This window comes from Salvelinus alpinus, chromosome 8 (genome assembly GCF_045679555.1).
Source record: "Salvelinus alpinus chromosome 8, SLU_Salpinus.1, whole genome shotgun sequence".
NCBI classification, from domain to species: Eukaryota; Metazoa; Chordata; class Actinopteri; order Salmoniformes; family Salmonidae; genus Salvelinus; species Salvelinus alpinus.
Genome location: NC_092093.1, coordinates 64,858,446 through 64,882,130, shown reverse-complemented (window position 1 = coordinate 64,882,130; position 23,685 = coordinate 64,858,446). Strand labels below are relative to the sequence as shown.

The 23,685-nt window shown below is 50.6% G+C and overlaps 1 protein-coding gene across 5 annotated transcripts in view; it reads right to left on the bottom strand.

The window, feature by feature from the left end:
• The window catches only part of LOC139583506 (disco-interacting protein 2 homolog C-like), a 58,632-nt gene that overhangs the window by 14,346 nt on the left and 20,601 nt on the right, over positions 1–23,685 (bottom strand). For all 5 annotated transcript variants that reach the window (XM_071414666.1, XM_071414662.1, XM_071414664.1 and 2 more), the window contains exon 22: positions 15,006–15,207. In XM_071414666.1, coding sequence (XP_071270767.1) covers positions 15,006–15,207 — 202 coding nt within the window. The remainder of the gene's footprint in view (positions 1–15,005; positions 15,208–23,685) is intronic.

The following is a 23,685-nucleotide window of genomic DNA, read 5'->3' as shown; positions in this document are numbered from 1 at the left end:
CTCTAGGTCCCTCTCACTCTCTCTGTCTCTAGGTCCCTCTCACTCTCTCTGTCTCTCTCTAGCTCCGTCTCTAGGTCCCTCTCACTCTCTCTGTCTCTCTCTAGCTCCGTCTCTAGGTCCCTCTCACTCTCTCTGTCTCTCTCTAGCTCCGTCTCTAGGTCCCTCTCACTCTCTCTGTCTCTCTCTAGCTCCGTCTCTAGGTCTCTCTCACTCTCTCTGTCTCTCTCTAGCTCCGTCTCTAGGTCCCTCTCACTCTTCTGTCTCTCTCTAGCTCCGTCTCTAGGTCCCTCTCACTCTCTCTAGCTCCGTCTCTAGGTCCCTCTCACTCTTCTGTCTCTCTCTAGCTCCGTCTCTCTCTCTCTCTCTGTCTCTCTCTAGCTCCGTCTCTAGGTCCCTCTCACTCTCTCTGTCTCTCTCTAGCTCCGTCTCTAGGTCTCTCTCACTCTCTCTGTCTCTCTCTAGCTCCGTCTAGGTTCCTCTCACTCTCTCTGTCTCTCTCTAGCTCCGTCTCTAGGTCCCTCTCACTCTTCTGTCTCTCTCTAGCTCCGTCTCTAGGTCCCTCTCTCTCTCTCTGTCTCTCTCTAGCTCTGTCTCTAGGTCCCTCTCACTCTCTCTGTCTCTCTCTAGCACCGTCTCTAGGTCCCTCTCACTGTCTCTCTCTAGCTCCGTCTCTAGGTCCCTCTCACTCTCTCTGTCTCTCTCTAGCTCCGTCTCTAGGTCCCTCTCACTCTCTCTGTCTCTCTCTAGCTCCGTCTCTAGGTCCCTCTCACTCTCTCTGTCTCTCTCTAGCTCTGTCTCTAGGTCCCTCTCTCTCTAGCTCCGTCTCTAGGTCCCTCTCACTCTCTCTGTCTCTCTCTAGCTCCGTCTCTAGGTCTCTCTCACTCTCTCTGTCTCTCTCTAGCTCCGTCTAGGTTCCTCTCACTCTCTCTGTCTCTCTCTAGCTCCGTCTCTAGGTCCCTCTCACTCTTCTGTCTCTCTCTAGCTCCGTCTCTAGGTCCCTCTCTCTCTCTCTGTCTCTCTCTAGCTCTGTCTCTAGGTCCCTCTCACTCTCTCTGTCTCTCTCTAGCTCCGTCTCTAGGTCCCTCTCACTGTCTCTCTCTAGCTCCGTCTCTAGGTCCCTCTCACTCTCTCTGTCTCTCTCTAGCTCTGTCTCTAGGTCCCTCTCACTCTCTCTGTCTCTAGGTCCCTCTCACTCTCTCTGTCTCTCTCTAGCTCCGTCTCTAGGTCCCTCTCACTCTCTCTGTCTCTCTCTAGCTCCGTCTCTAGGTCCCTCTCACTGTCTCTCTCTAGCTCCGTCTCTAGGTCCCTCTCACTCTCCCTGTCTCTCTCTAGCTCCGTCTCTAGGTCTCTCTCACTCTCTCTGTCTCTCTCTAGCTCCGTCTAGGTTCCTCTCACTCTCTCTGTCTCTCTCTAGCTCCGTCTCTAGGTCCCTCTCACTCTTCTGTCTCTCTCTAGCTCCGTCTCTAGGTCCCTCTCACTCTCTCTAGCTCCGTCTCTAGGTCCCTCTCACTCTTCTGTCTCTCTCTAGCTCCGTCTCTCTCTCTCTCTCTCTCTCTCTCTCTGTCTCTCTCTAGCTCTGTCTCTAGGTCCCTCTCACTCTCTCTGTCTCTAGGTCCCTCTCACTCTCTCTGTCTCTCTCTAGCTCCGTCTCTAGGTCCCTCTCACTCTCTCTGTCTCTCTCTAGCTCCGTCTCTAGGTCCCTCTCACTCTCTCTGTCTCTCTCTAGCTCCGTCTCTAGGTCCCTCTCACTCTCTCTGTCTCTCTCTAGCTCCGTCTCTAGGTCTCTCTCACTCTCTCTGTCTCTCTCTAGCTCCGTCTCTAGGTCCCTCTCACTCTTCTGTCTCTCTCTAGCTCCGTCTCTAGGTCCCTCTCACTCTCTCTAGCTCCGTCTCTAGGTCCCTCTCACTCTTCTGTCTCTCTCTAGCTCCGTCTCTCTCTCTCTCTCTCTCTCTCTCTCTGTCTCTCTCTAGCTCTGTCTCTAGGTCCCTCTCACTCTCTCTGTCTCTAGGTCCCTCTCACTCTCTCTGTCTCTCTCTAGCTCCATCTCTAGGTCCCTCTCACTCTCTCTGTCTCTCTCTAGCTCCGTCTCTAGGTCCCTCTCACTCTCTCTGTCTCTCTCTAGCTCCGTCTCTAGGTCCCTCTCACTCTCTCTGTCTCTCTCTAGCTCCGTCTCTAGGTCTCTCTCACTCTCTCTGTCTCTCTCTAGCTCCGTCTCTAGGTCCCTCTCACTCTTCTGTCTCTCTCTAGCTCCGTCTCTAGGTCCCTCTCACTCTCTCTAGCTCCGTCTCTAGGTCCCTCTCACTCTTCTGTCTCTCTCTAGCTCCGTCTCTCTCTCTCTCTCTCTCTCTCTCTCTGTCTCTCTCTAGCTCTGTCTCTAGGTCCCTCTCACTCTCTCTGTCTCTAGGTCCCTCTCACTCTCTCTGTCTCTCTCTAGCTCCATCTCTAGGTCCCTCTCACTCTCTCTGTCTCTCTCTAGCTCCGTCTCTAGGTCCCTCTCACTCTCTCTGTCTCTCTCTAGCTCCGTCTCTAGGTCCCTCTCACTCTCTCTGTCTCTCTCTAGCTCCGTCTCTAGGTCTCTCTCACTCTCTCTGTCTCTCTCTAGCTCCGTCTCTAGGTCCCTCTCACTCTTCTGTCTCTCTCTAGCTCCGTCTCTAGGTCCCTCTCACTCTCTCTAGCTCCGTCTCTAGGTCCCTCTCACTCTTCTGTCTCTCTAGCTCCGTCTCTCTCTCTCTCTCTGTCTCTCTCTAGCTCCGTCTCTAGGTCTCTCTCTCTCTCTCTGTCTCTCTCTAGCTCCGTCTCTAGGTCCCTCTCACTCTCTCTGTCTCTCTCTAGCTCCGTCTCTAGGTTCCTCTCTCTCTCTCTGTGTTTCTCGGTCTCTCTCACTCTCTCTCACTCACTCACTCACTCACTCTAACTCCCTCTCTGTCTCTCTCTAGCTCCGTCTCTAGGTCCCTCTCACTCTCTCTGTCTCTCTCTAGCTCCGTCTCTAGGTCCCTCTCACTCTCTCTGTCTCTCTCTAGCTCCGTCTCTAGGTCCCTCTCACTCTCTCTGTCTCTCTCTAGCTCCGTCTCTAGGTCCCTCTCACTCTCTCTCTCTCACTCTCTCTGTCTCTCTCTAGCTCCGTCTCTAGGTCCCTCTCACTCTCTCTGTCTCTCTCTAGCTCTGTCTCTAGGTCCCTCTCACTCTCTCTGTCTCTCTCTAGCTCCGTCTCTAGGTCCCTCTCACTCTCTCTGTCTCTCTCTAGCTCCGTCTCTAGGTCCCTCTCACTCTCTCTGTCTCTCTCTAGCTCCGTCTCTAGGTCCCTCTCACTCTCTCTGTCTCTCTCTAGCTCCGTCTCTAGGTCCCTCTCACTCTCTCTGTCTCTCTCTAGCTCTGTCTCTAGGTCCCTCTCACTCTCTCTGTCTCTAGGTCCCTCTCACTCTCTCTGTCTCTCTCTAGCTCCGTCTCTAGGTCCCTCTCACTCTCTCTGTCTCTCTAGCTCCGTCTCTAGGTCCCTCTCACTCTCTCTGTCTCTCTCTAGCTCCGTCTCTAGGTCCCTCTCACTCTCTCTGTCTCTCTCTAGCTCCGTCTCTAGGTCTCTCTCACTCTCTCTGTCTCTCTCTAGCTCCGTCTAGGTTCCTCTCACTCTCTCTGTCTCTCTCTAGCTCCGTCTCTAGGTCCCTCTCACTCTTCTGTCTCTCTCTAGCTCCGTCTCTAGGTCCCTCTCTCTCTCTCTGTCTCTCTCTAGCTCTGTCTCTAGGTCCCTCTCACTCTCTCTGTCTCTCTCTAGCTCCGTCTCTAGGTCCCTCTCACTGTCTCTCTCTAGCTCCGTCTCTAGGTCCCTCTCACTCTCTCTGTCTCTCTCTAGCTCCGTCTCTAGGTCCCTCTCACTCTCTCTGTCTCTCTCTAGCTCCGTCTCTAGGTCCCTCTCACTCTCTCTGTCTCTCTCTAGCTCTGTCTCTAGGTCCCTCTCTCTCTAGCTCCGTCTCTAGGTCCCTCTCACTCTCTCTGTCTCTCTCTAGCTCCGTCTCTAGGTCTCTCTCACTCTCTCTGTCTCTCTCTAGCTCCGTCTAGGTTCCTCTCACTCTCTCTGTCTCTCTCTAGCTCCGTCTCTAGGTCCCTCTCACTCTTCTGTCTCTCTCTAGCTCCGTCTCTAGGTCCCTCTCTCTCTCTCTGTCTCTCTCTAGCTCTGTCTCTAGGTCCCTCTCACTCTCTCTGTCTCTCTCTAGCTCCGTCTCTAGGTCCCTCTCACTGTCTCTCTCTAGCTCCGTCTCTAGGTCCCTCTCACTCTCTCTGTCTCTCTCTAGCTCTGTCTCTAGGTCCCTCTCACTCTCTCTGTCTCTAGGTCCCTCTCACTCTCTCTGTCTCTCTCTAGCTCCGTCTCTAGGTCCCTCTCACTCTCTCTGTCTCTCTCTAGCTCCGTCTCTAGGTCCCTCTCACTGTCTCTCTCTAGCTCCGTCTCTAGGTCCCTCTCACTCTCCCTGTCTCTCTCTAGCTCCGTCTCTAGGTCTCTCTCACTCTCTCTGTCTCTCTCTAGCTCCGTCTAGGTTCCTCTCACTCTCTCTGTCTCTCTCTAGCTCCGTCTCTAGGTCCCTCTCACTCTTCTGTCTCTCTCTAGCTCCGTCTCTAGGTCCCTCTCACTCTCTCTAGCTCCGTCTCTAGGTCCCTCTCACTCTTCTGTCTCTCTCTAGCTCTCTCTCTCTCTCTCTCTCTCTCTCTGTCTCTCTCTAGCTCTGTCTCTAGGTCCCTCTCACTCTCTCTGTCTCTAGGTCCCTCTCACTCTCTCTGTCTCTCTCTAGCTCCGTCTCTAGGTCCCTCTCACTCTCTCTGTCTCTCTCTAGCTCCGTCTCTAGGTCCCTCTCACTCTCTCTGTCTCTCTCTAGCTCCGTCTCTAGGTCCCTCTCACTCTCTCTGTCTCTCTCTAGCTCCGTCTCTAGGTCTCTCTCACTCTCTCTGTCTCTCTCTAGCTCCGTCTCTAGGTCCCTCTCACTCTTCTGTCTCTCTCTAGCTCCGTCTCTAGGTCCCTCTCACTCTCTCTAGCTCCGTCTCTAGGTCCCTCTCACTCTTCTGTCTCTCTCTAGCTCCGTCTCTCTCTCTCTCTCTGTCTCTCTCTAGCTCCGTCTCTAGGTCTCTCTCTCTCTCTCTCTGTCTCTCTCTAGCTCCGTCTCTAGGTTCCTCTCTCTCTCTCTCTCTCTCTCTGTGTTTCTCGGTCTCTCTCACTCTCTCTCTCTCACTCACTCACTCACTCACACTCCCTCTCTGTCTCTCTCTAGCTCCGTCTCTAGGTCCCTCTCACTCTCTCTCTCTCTCACTCTCTCTGTCTCTCTCTAGCTCCTTCTCTAGGTCCCTCTCACTCTCTCTGTCTCTCTCTAGCTCCGTCTCTAGGTCCCTCTCACTCTCTCTGTCTCTCTCTAGCTCCGTCTCTAGGTCCCTCTCACTCTCTCTGTCTCTCTCTAGCTCCGTCTCTAGGTCCCTCTCACTCTCTCTCTCTCACTCTCTCTGTCTCTCTCTAGCTCCGTCTCTAGGTCCCTCTCACTCTCCCTGTCTCTCTCTAGCTCCGTCTCTAGGTCCCTCTCACTCTCTCTGTCTCTCTCTAGCTCCGTCTCTAGGTCCCTCTCACTCTCTCTGTTTCTAGGTTCCTCTCTCTCTCTCTGTCTCTCTCAAGCTCCGTCTCTAGGTCCCTCTCACTCTCTCTGTCTCTCTCTAGCTCCGTCTCTAGGTCCCTCTCACTCTCTCTGTCTCTCTCTAGCTCCGTCTCTAGGTCCCTCTCACTCTCTCTGTCTCTCTCTAGCTCCGTCTCTAGGTCTCTCTCTCACTCTCTCTGTCTCTCTCTAGCTCCGTCTCTAGGTCCCTCTCACTCTCTCTGTCTCTCTCTAGCTCCGTCTCTAGGTCCCTCTCACTCTCTCTGTCTCTCTCTAGCTCCGTCTCTAGGTCCCTCTCACTCTCTCTGTCTCTCTCTAGCTCCGTCTCTAGATCCCTCTCACTCTCTCTGTCTCTCTCTAGCTCCGTCTCTAGATCCCTCTCACTCTCTCTGTCTCTCTCTAGCTCTGTCTCTAGGTCCCTCTCACTCTCTCTGTCTCTAGGTCCCTCTCACTCTCTCTGTCTCTCTCTAGCTCCGTCTCTAGGTCCCTCTCACTCTCTCTGTCTCTCTCTAGCTCCGTCTCTAGGTCCCTCTCACTCTCTCTGTCTCTCTCTAGCTCCGTCTCTAGGTCCCTCTCACTCTTCTGTCTCTCTCTAGCTCCGTCTCTAGGTCCCTCTCTCTCTCTCTGTCTCTCTCTAGCTCTGTCTCTAGGTCCCTCTCACTCTCTCTGTCTCTCTCTAGCTCCGTCTCTAGGTCCCTCTCACTGTCTCTCTCTAGCTCCGTCTCTAGGTCCCTCTCACTCTCTCTGTCTCTCTCTAGCTCTGTCTCTAGGTCCCTCTCACTCTCTCTGTCTCTAGGTCCCTCTCACTCTCTCTGTCTCTCTCTAGCTCCGTCTCTAGGTCCCTCTCACTCTCTCTGTCTCTCTCTAGCTCCGTCTCTAGGTCCCTCTCACTCTCTCTGTCTCTCTCTAGCTCCGTCTCTAGGTCCCTCTCACTCTCCCTGTCTCTCTCTAGCTCCGTCTCTAGGTCTCTCTCACTCTCTCTGTCTCTCTCTAGCTCCGTCTAGGTTCCTCTCACTCTCTCTGTCTCTCTCTAGCTCCGTCTCTAGGTCCCTCTCACTCTTCTGTCTCTCTCTAGCTCCGTCTCTAGGTCCCTCTCACTCTCTCTAGCTCCGTCTCTAGGTCCCTCTCACTCTTCTGTCTCTCTCTAGCTCCGTCTCTCTCTCTCTCTCTCTCTCTCTCTCTCTGTCTCTCTCTAGCTCTGTCTCTAGGTCCCTCTCACTCTCTCTGTCTCTAGGTCCCTCTCACTCTCTCTGTCTCTCTCTAGCTCCGTCTCTAGGTCCCTCTCACTCTCTCTGTCTCTCTCTAGCTCCGTCTCTAGGTCCCTCTCACTCTCTCTGTCTCTCTCTAGCTCCGTCTCTAGGTCCCTCTCACTCTCTCTGTCTCTCTCTAGCTCCGTCTCTAGGTCTCTCTCACTCTCTCTGTCTCTCTCTAGCTCCGTCTCTAGGTCCCTCTCACTCTTCTGTCTCTCTCTAGCTCCGTCTCTAGGTCCCTCTCACTCTCTCTAGCTCCGTCTCTAGGTCCCTCTCACTCTTCTGTCTCTCTCTAGCTCCGTCTCTCTCTCTCTCTCTGTCTCTCTCTAGCTCCGTCTCTAGGTCCCTCTCACTCTCTCTGTCTCTCTCTAGCTCCGTCTCTAGGTCTCTCTCACTCTCTCTGTCTCTCTCTAGCTCCGTCTAGGTTCCTCTCACTCTCTCTGTCTCTCTCTAGCTCCGTCTCTAGGTCCCTCTCACTCTTCTGTCTCTCTCTAGCTCCGTCTCTAGGTCCCTCTCTCTCTCTCTGTCTCTCTCTAGCTCTGTCTCTAGGTCCCTCTCACTCTCTCTGTCTCTCTCTAGCACCGTCTCTAGGTCCCTCTCACTGTCTCTCTCTAGCTCCGTCTCTAGGTCCCTCTCACTCTCTCTGTCTCTCTCTAGCTCCGTCTCTAGGTCCCTCTCACTCTCTCTGTCTCTCTCTAGCTCCGTCTCTAGGTCCCTCTCACTCTCTCTGTCTCTCTCTAGCTCTGTCTCTAGGTCCCTCTCTCTCTAGCTCCGTCTCTAGGTCCCTCTCACTCTCTCTGTCTCTCTCTAGCTCCGTCTCTAGGTCTCTCTCACTCTCTCTGTCTCTCTCTAGCTCCGTCTAGGTTCCTCTCACTCTCTCTGTCTCTCTCTAGCTCCGTCTCTAGGTCCCTCTCACTCTTCTGTCTCTCTCTAGCTCCGTCTCTAGGTCCCTCTCTCTCTCTCTGTCTCTCTCTAGCTCTGTCTCTAGGTCCCTCTCACTCTCTCTGTCTCTCTCTAGCTCCGTCTCTAGGTCCCTCTCACTGTCTCTCTCTAGCTCCGTCTCTAGGTCCCTCTCACTCTCTCTGTCTCTCTCTAGCTCTGTCTCTAGGTCCCTCTCACTCTCTCTGTCTCTAGGTCCCTCTCACTCTCTCTGTCTCTCTCTAGCTCCGTCTCTAGGTCCCTCTCACTCTCTCTGTCTCTCTCTAGCTCCGTCTCTAGGTCCCTCTCACTGTCTCTCTCTAGCTCCGTCTCTAGGTCCCTCTCACTCTCCCTGTCTCTCTCTAGCTCCGTCTCTAGGTCTCTCTCACTCTCTCTGTCTCTCTCTAGCTCCGTCTAGGTTCCTCTCACTCTCTCTGTCTCTCTCTAGCTCCGTCTCTAGGTCCCTCTCACTCTTCTGTCTCTCTCTAGCTCCGTCTCTAGGTCCCTCTCACTCTCTCTAGCTCCGTCTCTAGGTCCCTCTCACTCTTCTGTCTCTCTCTAGCTCCGTCTCTCTCTCTCTCTCTCTCTCTCTCTCTGTCTCTCTCTAGCTCTGTCTCTAGGTCCCTCTCACTCTCTCTGTCTCTAGGTCCCTCTCACTCTCTCTGTCTCTCTCTAGCTCCGTCTCTAGGTCCCTCTCACTCTCTCTGTCTCTCTCTAGCTCCGTCTCTAGGTCCCTCTCACTCTCTCTGTCTCTCTCTAGCTCCGTCTCTAGGTCCCTCTCACTCTCTCTGTCTCTCTCTAGCTCCGTCTCTAGGTCTCTCTCACTCTCTCTGTCTCTCTCTAGCTCCGTCTCTAGGTCCCTCTCACTCTTCTGTCTCTCTCTAGCTCCGTCTCTAGGTCCCTCTCACTCTCTCTAGCTCCGTCTCTAGGTCCCTCTCACTCTTCTGTCTCTCTCTAGCTCCGTCTCTCTCTCTCTCTCTGTCTCTCTCTAGCTCCGTCTCTAGGTCTCTCTCTCTCTCTCTGTCTCTCTCTAGCTCCGTCTCTAGGTTCCTCTCTCTCTCTCTCTCTCTCTGTGTTTCTCGGTCTCTCTCACTCTCTCTCTCTCACTCACTCACTCACACTCCCTCTCTGTCTCTCTCTAGCTCCGTCTCTAGGTCCCTCTCACTCTCTCTCTCTCTCACTCTCTCTGTCTCTCTCTAGCTCCGTCTCTAGGTCCCTCTCACTCTCTCTGTCTCTCTCTAGCTCCGTCTCTAGGTCCCTCTCACTCTCTCTGTCTCTCTCTAGCTCCGTCTCTAGGTCTCTCTCACTCTCTCTGTCTCTCTCTAGCTCCGTCTCTAGGTCCCTCTCACTCTCTCTCTCTCACTCTCTCTGTCTCTCTCTAGCTCCGTCTCTAGGTCCCTCTCACTCTCCCTGTCTCTCTCTAGCTCCGTCTCTAGGTCCCTCTCACTCTCTCTGTCTCTCTCTAGCTCCGTCTCTAGGTCCCTCTCACTCTCTCTGTTTCTAGGTTCCTCTCTCTCTCTCTGTCTCTCTCAAGCTCCGTCTCTAGGTCCCTCTCACTCTCTCTGTCTCTCTCTAGCTCCGTCTCTAGGTCCCTCTCACTCTCTCTGTCTCTCTCTAGCTCCGTCTCTAGGTCCCTCTCACTCTCTCTGTCTCTCTCTAGCTCCGTCTCTAGGTCTCTCTCTCACTCTCTCTGTCTCTCTCTAGCTCCGTCTCTAGGTCCCTCTCACTCTCTCTGTCTCTCTCTAGCTCCGTCTCTAGGTCCCTCTCACTCTCTCTGTCTCTCTCTAGCTCCGTCTCTAGGTCCCTCTCACTCTCTCTGTCTCTCTCTAGCTCCGTCTCTAGATCCCTCTCACTCTCTCTGTCTCTCTCTAGCTCCGTCTCTAGATCCCTCTCACTCTCTCTGTCTCTCTCTAGCTCTGTCTCTAGGTCCCTCTCACTCTCTCTGTCTCTAGGTCCCTCTCACTCTCTCTGTCTCTCTCTAGCTCCGTCTCTAGGTCCCTCTCACTCTCTCTGTCTCTCTCTAGCTCCGTCTCTAGGTCCCTCTCACTCTCTCTGTCTCTCTCTAGCTCCGTCTCTAGGTCCCTCTCACTCTTCTGTCTCTCTCTAGCTCCGTCTCTAGGTCCCTCTCTCTCTCTCTGTCTCTCTCTAGCTCTGTCTCTAGGTCCCTCTCACTCTCTCTGTCTCTCTCTAGCTCCGTCTCTAGGTCCCTCTCACTGTCTCTCTCTAGCTCCGTCTCTAGGTCCCTCTCACTCTCTCTGTCTCTCTCTAGCTCTGTCTCTAGGTCCCTCTCACTCTCTCTGTCTCTAGGTCCCTCTCACTCTCTCTGTCTCTCTCTAGCTCCGTCTCTAGGTCCCTCTCACTCTCTCTGTCTCTCTCTATCTCCGTCTCTAGGTCCCTCTCACTCTCTCTGTCTCTCTCTAGCTCCGTCTCTAGGTCCCTCTCACTCTCCCTGTCTCTCTCTAGCTCCGTCTCTAGGTCTCTCTCACTCTCTCTGTCTCTCTCTAGCTCCGTCTAGGTTCCTCTCACTCTCTCTGTCTCTCTCTAGCTCCGTCTCTAGGTCCCTCTCACTCTTCTGTCTCTCTCTAGCTCCGTCTCTAGGTCCCTCTCACTCTCTCTAGCTCCGTCTCTAGGTCCCTCTCACTCTTCTGTCTCTCTCTAGCTCCGTCTCTCTCTCTCTCTCTGTCTCTCTCTAGCTCCGTCTCTAGGTCTCTCTCTCTCTCTCTGTCTCTCTCTAGCTCCGTCTCTAGGTTCCTCTCTCTCTCTCTGTGTTTCTCGGTCTCTCTCACTCTCTCTCACTCACTCACTCACTCACTCACTCTAACTCCCTCTCTGTCTCTCTCTAGCTCCGTCTCTAGGTCCCTCTCACTCTCTCTCTCTCTCACTCTCTCTGTCTCTCTCTAGCTCCGTCTCTAGGTCCCTCTCACTCTCTCTGTCTCTCTCTAGCTCCGTCTCTAGGTCCCTCTCACTCTCTCTGTCTCTCTCTAGCTCCGTCTCTAGGTCCCTCTCACTCTCTCTGTCTCTCTCTAGCTCCGTCTCTAGGTCCCTCTCACTCTCTCTGTCTCTCTCTAGCTCCGTCTCTAGGTCCCTCTCACTCTCTCTGTCTCTCTCTAGCTCTGTCTCTAGGTCCCTCTCACTCTCTCTGTCTCTCTCTAGCTCCGTCTCTAGGTCCCTCTCACTCTCTCTGTCTCTCTCTAGCTCCGTCTCTAGGTCCCTCTCACTCTCTCTGTCTCTCTCTAGCTCCGTCTCTAGGTCCCTCTCACTCTCTCTGTCTCTCTCTAGCTCCGTCTCTAGGTCCCTCTCACTCTCTCTGTCTCTCTCTAGCTCTGTCTCTAGGTCCCTCTCACTCTCTCTGTCTCTAGGTCCCTCTCACTCTCTCTGTCTCTCTCTAGCTCCGTCTCTAGGTCCCTCTCACTCTCTCTGTCTCTCTAGCTCCGTCTCTAGGTCTCTCTCACTCTCTCTGTCTCTCTCTAGCTCCGTCTAGGTTCCTCTCACTCTCTCTGTCTCTCTCTAGCTCCGTCTCTAGGTCCCTCTCACTCTTCTGTCTCTCTCTAGCTCCGTCTCTAGGTCCCTCTCTCTCTCTCTGTCTCTCTCTAGCTCTGTCTCTAGGTCCCTCTCACTCTCTCTGTCTCTCTCTAGCTCCGTCTCTAGGTCCCTCTCACTGTCTCTCTCTAGCTCCGTCTCTAGGTCCCTCTCACTCTCTCTGTCTCTCTCTAGCTCCGTCTCTAGGTCCCTCTCACTCTCTCTGTCTCTCTCTAGCTCCGTCTCTAGGTCCCTCTCCCTCTCTCTGTCTCTCTCTAGCTCTGTCTCTAGGTCCCTCTCACTCTCTCTGTCTCTAGGTCCCTCTCACTCTCTCTGTCTCTCTCTAGCTCCGTCTCTAGGTCCCTCTCACTCTCTCTGTCTCTCTCTAGCTCCGTCTCTAGGTCCCTCTCACTCTCTCTGTCTCTCTCTAGCTCCGTCTCTAGGTCCCTCTCACTCTCTCTGTCTCTCTCTAGCTCCGTCTCTAGGTCTCTCTCACTCTCTCTGTCTCTCTCTAGCTCCGTCTAGGTTCCTCTCACTCTCTCTGTCTCTCTCTAGCTCCGTCTCTAGGTCCCTCTCACTCTTCTGTCTCTCTCTAGCTCCGTCTCTAGGTCCCTCTCTCTCTCTCTGTCTCTCTCTAGCTCTGTCTCTAGGTCCCTCTCACTCTCTCTGTCTCTCTCTAGCTCCGTCTCTAGGTCCCTCTCACTGTCTCTCTCTAGCTCCGTCTCTAGGTCCCTCTCACTCTCTCTGTCTCTCTCTAGCTCTGTCTCTAGGTCCCTCTCACTCTCTCTGTCTCTAGGTCCCTCTCACTCTCTCTGTCTCTCTCTAGCTCCGTCTCTAGGTCCCTCTCTCTCTCTCTGTCTCTCTCTAGCTCTGTCTCTAGGTCCCTCTCACTCTCTCTGTCTCTCTCTAGCTCCGTCTCTAGGTCCCTCTCACTGTCTCTCTCTAGCTCCGTCTCTAGGTCCCTCTCACTCTCCCTGTCTCTCTCTAGCTCCGTCTCTAGGTCTCTCTCACTCTCTCTGTCTCTCTCTAGCTCCGTCTAGGTTCCTCTCACTCTCTCTGTCTCTCTCTAGCTCCGTCTCTAGGTCCCTCTCACTCTTCTGTCTCTCTCTAGCTCCGTCTCTAGGTCCCTCTCACTCTCTCTAGCTCCGTCTCTAGGTCCCTCTCACTCTTCTGTCTCTCTCTAGCTCCGTCTCTCTCTCTCTCTCTCTCTCTGTCTCTCTCTAGCTCTGTCTCTAGGTCCCTCTCACTCTCTCTGTCTCTAGGTCCCTCTCACTCTCTCTGTCTCTCTCTAGCTCCGTCTCTAGGTCCCTCTCACTCTCTCTGTCTCTCTCTAGCTCCGTCTCTAGGTCCCTCTCACTCTCTCTGTCTCTCTCTAGCTCCGTCTCTAGGTCCCTCTCACTCTCTCTGTCTCTCTCTAGCTCCGTCTCTAGGTCTCTCTCACTCTCTCTGTCTCTCTCTAGCTCCGTCTCTAGGTCCCTCTCACTCTTCTGTCTCTCTCTAGCTCCGTCTCTAGGTCCCTCTCACTCTCTCTAGCTCCGTCTCTAGGTCCCTCTCACTCTTCTGTCTCTCTCTAGCTCCGTCTCTCTCTCTCTCTCTGTCTCTCTCTAGCTCCGTCTCTAGGTCTCTCTCTCTCTCTCTGTCTCTCTCTAGCTCCGTCTCTAGGTTCCTCTCTCTCTCTCTCTCTCTCTGTGTTTCTCGGTCTCTCTCACTCTCTCTCTCTCACTCACTCACTCACTCACTCACACTCCCTCTCTGTCTCTCTCTAGCTCCGTCTCTAGGTCCCTCTCACTCTCTCTCTCTCTCACTCTCTCTGTCTCTCTCTAGCTCCGTCTCTAGGTCCCTCTCACTCTCTCTGTCTCTCTCTAGCTCCGTCTCTAGGTCCCTCTCACTCTCTCTGTCTCTCTCTAGCTCCGTCTCTAGGTCCCTCTCACTCTCTCTGTCTCTCTCTAGCTCCGTCTCTAGGTCCCTCTCACTCTCTCTCTCTCACTCTCTCTGTCTCTCTCTAGCTCCGTCTCTAGGTCCCTCTCACTCTCCCTGTCTCTCTCTAGCTCCGTCTCTAGGTCCCTCTCACTCTCTCTGTCTCTCTCTAGCTCCGTCTCTAGGTCCCTCTCACTCTCTCTGTTTCTAGGTTCCTCTCTCTCTCTCTGTCTCTCTCAAGCTCCGTCTCTAGGTCCCTCTCACTCTCTCTGTCTCTCTCTAGCTCCGTCTCTAGGTCCCTCTCACTCTCTCTGTCTCTCTCTAGCTCCGTCTCTAGGTCCCTCTCACTCTCTCTGTCTCTCTCTAGCTCCGTCTCTCACTCTCTCTGTCTCTCTCTAGCTCCGTCTCTAGGTCCCTCTCACTCTCTCTGTCTCTCTCTAGCTCCGTCTCTAGGTCCCTCTCACTCTCTCTGTCTCTCTCTAGCTCCGTCTCTAGGTCCCTCTCACTCTCTCTGTCTCTCTCTAGCTCCGTCTCTAGATCCCTCTCACTCTCTCTGTCTCTCTCTAGCTCCGTCTCTAGATCCCTCTCACTCTCTCTGTCTCTCTCTAGCTCCGTCTCTAGATCCCTCTCACTCTCTCTGTCTCTCTCTAGCTCCGTCTCTAGGTCCATCTCACTCTCTCTCTAGCTCCGTCTCTAGGTCCCTCTCACTCTCTCTGTCTCTCTCTAGCTCCGTCTCTAGGTCCCTCTCACTCTCTCTGTCTCTCTCTAGCTCCGTCTCTAGGTCTCTCTCTCTCTCTCTCTAGCTCCGTCTCTAGGTCTCTCTCTCTCTCTCTCTAGCTCCGTCTCTAGGTCCCTCTCAATCTCCCTGTCTCTCTCTAGCTCCGTCTCTAGGTCCCTCTCACTCTCTCTGTCTCTCTCTAGCTCCGTCTCTAGGTCCCTCTCACTCTCTCTGTTTCTAGGTTCCTCTCTCTCTCTCTGTCTCTCTCAAGCTCCGTCTCTAGGTCCCTCTCACTCTCTCTGTCTCTCTCTAGCTCCGTCTCTAGGTCCCTCTCACTCTCTCTGTCTCTCTCTAGCTCCGTCTCTAGGTCCCTCTCACTCTCTCTGTCTCTCTCTAGCTCCGTCTCTAGGTCTCTCTCTCACTCTCTCTGTCTCTCTCTAGCTCCGTCTCTAGGTCCCTCTCACTCTCTCTGTCTCTCTCTAGCTCCGTCTCTAGGTCCCTCTCACTCTGTCTCTCTCTAGCTCCGTCTCTAGGTCCCTCTCACTCTCTCTGTCTCTCTCTAGCTCCGTCTCTAGATCCCTCTCACTCTCTCTGTCTCGCTCTAGCTCCGTCTCTAGATCCCTCTCACTCTCTCTGTCTCTCTCTAGCTCCGTCTCTAGATCCCTCTCACTCTCTCTGTCTCTCTCTAGCTCCGTCTCTAGGTCCATCTCACTCTCTCTCTAGCTCCGTCTCTAGGTCCCTCTCACTCTCTCTGTCTCTCTCTAGCTCCGTCTCTAGGTCCCTCTCACTCTCTCTGTCTCTCTCTAGCTCCGTCTCTAGGTCTCTCTCTCTCTCTCTCTAGCTCCGTCTCTAGGTCTCTCTCTCTCTCTCTCTAGCTCCGTCTCTAGGTTCCTATCTCTCTCACTCTCACTCTCTCACTCACTCACTCACTCACTCACTCACTCACTCACTCACTCACTCACACTCCCTCTCTGCCTCTCTAGCTCTGTCTCTAGGTCTCTCTCTTTCTGTCCCTCTCTCTCTCACTGTGTCTCTCTCTCTCTTTTTCTCTGTCTGTCTCACCTGGTTGTTTCTGTCGTGGTTTGGGCAGGTTGGTAACACAGGTGTGAGGACACATGAGCACGTTACAGGGGTGCAGCCCCCCCTCCAGGTAGAGCTGTTTGGTCTCAGACAGGTGTATACCCCCCAGGGGGGTCTTAGGGAGGGTGTTGGCTGGAACTAACCCCAGGCAGAACACACCCACACCATGGATACTGTCTATCGCCTGTCAATCACACACACACAGGGGAGGAGTCAAGAGATCATGAACAAAAAAAACTCTGCTGTCAGTTCAAAAGTAGTGTAAAAAAACAGATTACTGCAACATTTTGACCGGTCTGTGTTCTGGTTTCATTATGGTCCTACTGTGGTCGTGTTGAGGTGGTGTTACCTGCATTATGGTCGTACTGTGGTCGTGTTGAGGTAGTGTTACCTGCATTATGGTCGTACTGTGGTCGTGTTGAGGTGGTGTTACCTGCATTATGGTCGTGTTGAGGTAGTGTTACCTACATTATGGTCGTGTTGAGGTGGTGTTACCTACATTATGGTCGTACTGTGGTCGTGTTGAGGTAGTGTTACCTGCATTATGGTCGTGTTGAGGTAGTGTTACCTACATTATGGTCGTGTTGAGGTAGTGTTACCTGCATTATGGTCGTACTGTGGTCGTGTTGAGGTAGTGTTACCTGCATTATGGTCGTGTTGAGGTAGTGTTACCTGCATTATGGTCGTGTTGAGGTAGTGTTACCTGCATTATGGTCCTACTGTGGTCGTGTTGAGGTGGTGTTACCTGCATTATGGTCGTGTTGAGGTAGTGTTACCTGCATTATGGTCGTACTGTGGTCGTGTTGAGGTGGTGTTACCTGCATTATGGTCGTGTTGAGGTAGTGTTACCTACATTATGGTCGTGTTGATGCAGTGTTACCTACATTATGGTCGTGTTGAGGTAGTGTTACCTGCATTATGGTCGTGTTGAGGTAGTGTTACCTGCATTATGGTCGTACTGTGGTCGTGTTGAGGTAGTGTTACCTACATTATGGTCGTGTTGAGGTAGTGTTACCTACATTATGATCGTGTTGAGGTAGTGTTACCTGCATTATGGTCGTGTTGAGGTAGTGTTACCTGCATTATGGTCCTACTGTGGTCGTGTTGAGGTAGTGTTACCTGCATTATGGTCGTACTGTGGTCGTGTTGAGGTAGTGTTACCTGCATTATGGTCGTACTGTGGTCGTGTTGAGGTAGTGTTACCTGCATTATGGTCGTACTGTAGTCGTGTTGAGGTAGTGTTACCTGCATTATGGTCGTGTTGAGGTAGTGTTACCTGCATTATGGTCGTACTGTGGTCGTGTTGAGGTAGTGTTACCTGCATTATGGTCCTACTGTGGTCGTGTTGAGGTAGTGTTACCTGCATTATGGTCGTACTGTGGTCGTGTTGAGGTAGTGTTACCTGCATTATGGTCGTACTGTGGTCGTGTTGAGGTAGTGTTACCTGCATTATGGTCGTGTTGAGGTAGTGTTACCTGCATTATGGTCGTACTGTAGTCGTGTTGAGGTGGTGTTACCTGCATTATGGTCGTACTGTGGTCGTGTTGAGGTAGTGTTACCTGCATTATGGTCGTACTGTGGTCGTGTTGAGGTAGTGTTACCTACATTATGGTCGTGTTGAGGTAGTGTTACCTGCATTATGGTCGTACTGTGGTCGTGTTGAGGTGGTGTTACCTGCATTATGGTCGTGTTGAGGTGGTGTTACCTGCATTATGGTCGTACTGTGGTCGTGTTGAGGTAGTGTTACCTGCATTATGGTCGTACTATGGTCGTGTTGAGGTGGTGCTCCTTGCATTATGGTCGTACTGTAGTCATGTTGAAAGGTGTTACCTGCATTATGGTCATGTTGAGGTAGTGTTACCAACATTATGGTCGTGTTGAGGTAGTGTTACCTACATTATGGTCGTGTTGAGGTAGTGTTACCTACATTATGATCGTGTTGAGGTAGTGTTACCAACATTATGGTCGTGTTGAGGTAGTGTTACCTACATTATGGTCGTGTTGATGCAGTGTTACCTAAATTATGGTCGTGTTGAGGTAGTGTTACCTACATTATGGTCGTGTTGAGGTAGTGTTACCTACATTATGGTCGTGTTGAGGTAGTGTTACCTGCATTATGGTCGTACTGTGGTTGTGTTAAGGTAGTGTTACCTACATTATGGTCGTGTTGAGGTGGTGTTACCTGCATTATGGTCATGTTGAGGTAGTGTTACGTACATTATGGTTGTGTTGAGGTAGTGTTACCTACATTATGGTCATGTTGAGGTAGTGTTACCAACATTATGGTCGTGTTGAGGTAGTGTTACCTACATTATGGTCGTACTGTGGTCGTGTTGAGGTGGTGTTACCTGCATTATGGTCGTACTGTGGTCGTGTTGAGGTGGTGTTACCTGCATTATGGTCGTACTGTGGTCGTATTGAGGTAGTGTTACCTGCATTGTGGTCGTACTGTGGTTGTGTTAAGGTGGTGTTACCTGCATTATGGTCGTACTGTAGTCGTGTTGAGGTGGTGTTACCTGCATTATGGTCGTGTTGAGGTAGTGTTACCTACATTATGGTCGTGTTGAGGTAGTGTTACCTACATTATGGTCGTGTTGAGGTGGTGTTACCTACATTATGGTCGTACTGTGGTCGTGTTGAGGTAGTGTTACCTGCATTATGGTCGTGTTGAGGTAGTGTTACCTACATTATGGTCGTGTTGAGGTAGTGTTACCTGCATTATGGTCGTACTGTGGTCGTGTTGAGGTAGTGTTACCTGCATTATGGTCGTGTTGAGGTAGTGTTACCTACATTATGGTCGTGTTGATGCAGTGTTACCTACATTATGGTCGTGTTGAGGTAGTGTTACCTACATTATGGTCGTGTTGATGCAGTGTTACCTACATTATGGTCGTGTTGAGGTAGTGTTACCTGCATTATGGTCGTGTTGAGGTAGTGTTACCTGCATTATGGTCGTACTGTGGTCGTGTTGAGGTGGTGTTACCTGCATTATGGTCGTGTTGAGGTAGTGTTACCTACATTATGGTCGTGTTGAGGTAGTGTTACCTGCATTATGGTCTAGTTGAGGTAGTGTTACCTACATTATGGTCGTGTTGATGCAGTGTTACCTACATTATGGTCGTGTTGAGGTAGTGTTACCTGCATTATGGTCGTGTTGAGGTAGTGTTACCTGCATTATGGTCGTACTGTGGTCGTGTTGAGGTAGTGTTACCTACATTATGGTCGTGTTGAGGTAGTGTTACCTACATTATGATCGTGTTGAGGTAGTGTTACCTACATTATGGTCGTGTTGAGGTAGTGTTACCTGCATTATGGTCCTACTGTGGTCGTGTTGAGGTAGTGTTACCTGCATTATGGTCGTACTGTGGTCGTGTTGAGGTAGTGTTACCTGCATTATGGTCGTACTGTGGTCGTGTTGAGGTAGTGTTACCTCTATTATGGTCGTACTGTAGTCGTGTTGAGGTAGTGTTACCTGCATTATGGTCGTGTTGAGGTAGTGTTACCTGCATTATGGTCGTACTGTGGTCGTGTTGAGGTAGTGTTACCTGCATTATGGTCCTACTGTGGTCGTGTTGAGGTAGTGTTACCTGCATTATGGTCGTACTGTGGTCGTGTTGAGGTAGTGTTACCTGCATTATGGTCGTACTGTGATCGTGTTGAGGTAGTGTTACCTGCATTATGGTGGTGTTGAGGTAGTGTTACCTGCATTATGGTCGTACTGTGGTCGTGTTGAGGTAGTGTTACCTGCATTATGGTCGTACTGTAGTCGTGTTGAGGTGGTGTTACCTGCATTATGGTCGTACTGTGGTCGTGTTGAGGTAGTGTTACATGCATTATGGTCGTACTGTAGTCGTGTTGAGGTGGTGTTACCTGGATTATGGTCGTACTGTGGTCGTATTGAGGTAGTGTTACCTGCATTGTGGTCGTACTGTGGTTGTGTTAAGGTGGTGTTACCTGCATTATGGTCGTACTGTAGTCGTGTTGAGGTGGTGTTACCTGCATTATGGTCGTGTTGAGGTAGTGTTACCTACATTATGGTCGTGTTGAGGTAGTGTTACCTACATTATGGTCGTGTTGAGGTGGTGTTACCTACATTATGGTCGTACTGTGGTCGTGTTGAGGTAGTGTTACCTGCATTATGGTCGTGTTGAGGTAGTGTTACCTGCATTATGGTCGTGTTGAGGTAGTGTTACCTACATTATGGTCGTGTTGAGGTAGTGTTACCTGCATTATGGTCGTACTGTGGTCGTGTTGAGGTAGTGTTACCTGCATTATGGTCGTGTTGAGGTAGTGTTACCTGCATTATGGTCGTGTTGAGGTAGTGTTACCTACATTATGGTCGTGTTGAGGTAGTGTTACCTGCATTATGGTCGTACTGTGGTCGTGTTGAGGTAGTGTTACCTGCATTATGGTCGTGTTGAGGTAGTGTTACCTACATTATGGTCGTGTTGATGCAGTGTTACCTACATTATGGTCGTGTTGAGGTAGTGTTACCTACATTATGGTCGTGTTGATGCAGTGTTACCTACATTATGGTCGTGTTGAGGTAGTGTTACCTACATTATGGTCGTGTTGATGCAGTGTTACCTACATTATGGTCGTGTTGAGGTAGTGTTACCTGCATTATGGTCGTACTGTGGTCGTGTTGAGGTGGTGTTACCTGCATTATGGTCGTGTTGAGGTAGTGTTACCTACATTATGGTCGTGTTGAGGTAGTGTTACCTGCATTATGGTCGTGTTGAGGTAGTGTTACCTACATTATGGTCGTGTTGATGCAGTGTTACCTACATTATGGTCGTGTTGAGGTAGTGTTACCTGCATTATGGTCGTGTTGAGGTAGTGTTACCTGCATTATGGTCGTACTGTGGTCGTGTTGAGGTAGTGTTACCTACATTATGGTCGTGTTGAGGTAGTGTTACCTACATTATGATCGTGTTGAGGTAGTGTTACCTACATTATGGTCGTGTTGAGGTAGTGTTACCTGCATTATGGTCCTACTGTGGTCGTGTTGAGGTAGTGTTACCTGCATTATGGTCGTACTGTGGTCGTGTTGAGGTAGTGTTACCTGCATTATGGTCGTACTGTGGTCGTGTTGAGGTAGTGTTACCTGCATTGTGGTCGTACTGTGGTTGTGTTAAGGTGGTGTTACCTGCATTATGGTCGTACTGTAGTCGTGTTGAGGTGGTGTTACCTGCATTATGGTCGTGTTGAGGTAGTGTTACCTACATTATGGTCGTGTTGAGGTAGTGTTACCTACATTATGGTCGTGTTGAGGTGGTGTTACCTACATTATGGCCGTACTGTGGTCGTGTTGAGGTAGTGTTACCTGCATTATGGTCGTGTTGAGGTAGTGTTACCTACATTATGGTCGTGTTGAGGTAGTATTACCTGCATTATGGTCGTACTGTGGTCGTGTTGAGGTGGTGTTACCTGCATTATGGTCGTGTTGAGGTAGTGTTACCTGCATTATGGTTGTGTTGAGGTAGTGTTACCTACATTATGGTCGTGTTGAGGTAGTATTACCTGCATTATGGTCGTACTGTGGTCGTGTTGAGGTGGTGTTACCTGCATTATGGTCGTGTTGAGGTAGTGTTACCTGCATTATGGTCGTGTTGAGGTAGTGTTACCTACATTATGGTCGTGTTGATGCAGTGTTACCTACATTATGGTCGTGTTGAGGTAGTGTTACCTGCATTATGGTCGTGTTGAGGTAGTGTTACCTGCATTATGGTCGTACTGTGGTCGTGTTGAGGTAGTGTTACCTACATTATGGTCGTGTTGAGGTAGTGTTACCTACATTATGATCGTGTTGAGGTAGTGTTACCTACATTATGGTCGTGTTGAGGTAGTGTTACCTGCATTATGGTCCTACTGTGGTCGTGTTGAGGTAGTGTTACCTGCATTATGGTCGTACTGTGGTCGTGTTGAGGTAGTGTTACCTCTATTATGGTCGTACTGTAGTCGTGTTGAGGTAGTGTTACCTGCATTATGGTCGTGTTGAGGTAGTGTTACCTGCATTATGGTCGTACTGTGGTCGTGTTGAGGTAGTGTTACCTGCATTATGGTCGTACTGTGGTCGTGTTGAGGTAGTGTTACCTGCATTATGGTCGTACTGTAGTCGTGTTGAGGTGGTGTTACCTGCATTATGGTCGTACTGTGGTCGTGTTGAGGTAGTGTTACCTGCATTATGGTCGTACTGTAGTCGTGTTGAGGTGGTGTTACCTGGATTATGGTCGTACTGTGGTCGTGTTGAGGTAGTGTTACCTACATTATGGTCGTGTTGAGGTAGTGTTACCTACATTATGGTCGTGTTGAGGTAGTGTTACCTGCATTATGGTCGTACTGTGGTCGTGTTGAGGTGGTGTTACCTGCATTATGGTCGTACTGTGGTCGTGTTGAGGTAGTGTTACCTGCATTATGGTCGTACTGTAGTCGTGTTGAGGTGGTGTTACCTGCATTATGGTCGTACTGTGGTCGTGTTGAGGTAGTGTTACCTACATTATGGTCGTGTTGAGGTAGTGTTACCTGCATTATGGTCGTACTGTGGTCGTGTTGAGGTGGTGTTACCTGCATTATGGTCGTGTTGAGGTAGTGTTACCTACATTATGGGTCGTGTTGAGGTAGTGTTACCTACATTATGGTCGTGTTGAGGTAGTGTTACCTGCATTATGGTCGTACTGTGGTCGTGTTGAGGTAGTGTTACCTGCATTATGGTCGTACTATGGTCATGTTGAGGTGGTGCTCCTTGCATTATGGTCGTACTGTAGTCATGTTGAAAGGTGTTACCTGCATTATGGTCGTGTTGAGGTAGTGTTACCTACATTATGGTCATGTTGAGGTAGTGTTACCAACATTATGGTCGTGTTGAGGTAGTGTTACCTACATTATGGTCGTGTTGAGGTAGTGTTACCTACATTATGATCGTGTTGAGGTAGTGTTACCAACATTATGGTCGTGTTGAGGTAGTGTTACCTACATTATGGTCGTGTTGATGCAGTGTTACCTAAATTATGGTCGTGTTGAGGTAGTGTTACCTACATTATGGTCGTGTTGAGGTAGTGTTACCTACATTATGGTCGTGTTGAGGTAGTGTTACCTGCATTATGGTCGTACTGTGGTTGTGTTAAGGTAGTGTTACCTACATTATGGTCGTGTTGAGGTGGTGTTACCTGCATTATGGTCGTGTTGAGGTAGTGTTACGTACATTATGGTTGTGTTGAGGTAGTGTTACCTACATTATGGTCATGTTGAGGTAGTGTTACCAACATTATGGTCGTGTTGAGGTAGTGTTACCTGCATTATGGTCGTACTGTAGTCGTGTTGAGGTAGTGTTACCTGCATTATGGTCGTGTTGAGGTAGTGTTACCTGCATTATGGTCGTACTGTGGTCGTGTTGAGGTAGTGTAACCTGCATTATGGTCCTACTGTGGTCGTGTTGAGGTAGTGTTACCTGCATTATGGTCGTACTGTGGTCGTGTTGAGGTAGTGTTACCTGCATTATGGTCGTACTGTGGTCGTGTTGAGGTAGTGTTACCTGCATTATGGTCGTGTTGAGGTAGTGTTACCTGCATTATGGTCGTACGGTAGTCGTGTTGAGGTGGTGTTACCTGCATTATGGTCGTACTGTGGTCGTGTTGAGGTAGTGTTACCTGCATTATGGTCGTACTGTAGTCGTGTTGAGGTGGTGTTACCTGCATTATGGTCGTACTGTGGTCGTGTTGAGGTAGTGTTACCTACATTATGGTCGTGTTGAGGTAGTGTTACCTGCATTATGGTCGTACTGTGGTCGTGTTGAGGTGGTGTTACCTGCATTATGGTCGTGTTGAGGTAGTGTTACCTACATTATGGTCGTGTTGAGGTAGTGTTACCTGCATTATGGTCGTACTGTGGTCCTGTTGAGGTAGTGTTACCTGCATTATGGTCGTACTATGGTCGTGTTGAGGTGGTGCTCCTTGCATTATGGTCGTACTGTAGTCATGTTGAAAGGTGTTACCTGCATTATGGTCAAGTTGAGGTAGTGTTACCTACATTATGGTCATGTTGAGGTAGTGTTACCAACATTATGGTCGTGTTGAGGTAGTGTTACCTACATTATGGTCGTGTTGAGGTAGTGTTACCTACATTATGATCGTGTTGAGGTAGTGTTACCAACATTATGGTCGTGTTGAGGTAGTGTTACCTACATTATGGTCGTGTTGATGCAGTGTTACCTAAATTATGGTCGTGTTGAGGTAGTGTTACCTACATTATGGTCGTGTTGAGGTAGTGTTACCTACATTATGGTCGTGTTGAGGTAGTGTTACCTGCATTATGGTCGTACTGTGGTTGTGTTAAGGTAGTGTTACCTACATTATGGTCGTGTTGAGGTGGTGTTACCTGCATTATGGTCGTGTTGAGGTAGTGTTACGTACATTATGGTTGTGTTGAGGTAGTGTTACCTACATTATGGTCATGTTGAGGTAGTGTTACCAACATTATGGTCGTGTTGAGGTAGTGTTACCTACATTATGGTCGTACTGTGGTCGTGTTGAGGTGGTGTTACCTGCATTATGGTCGTACTGTGGTCGTGTTGAGGTGGTGTTACCTGCATTATGGTCGTACTGTGGTCGTGTTGAGGTAGTGTTACCTGCATTGTGGTCGTACTGTGGTTGTGTTAAGGTGG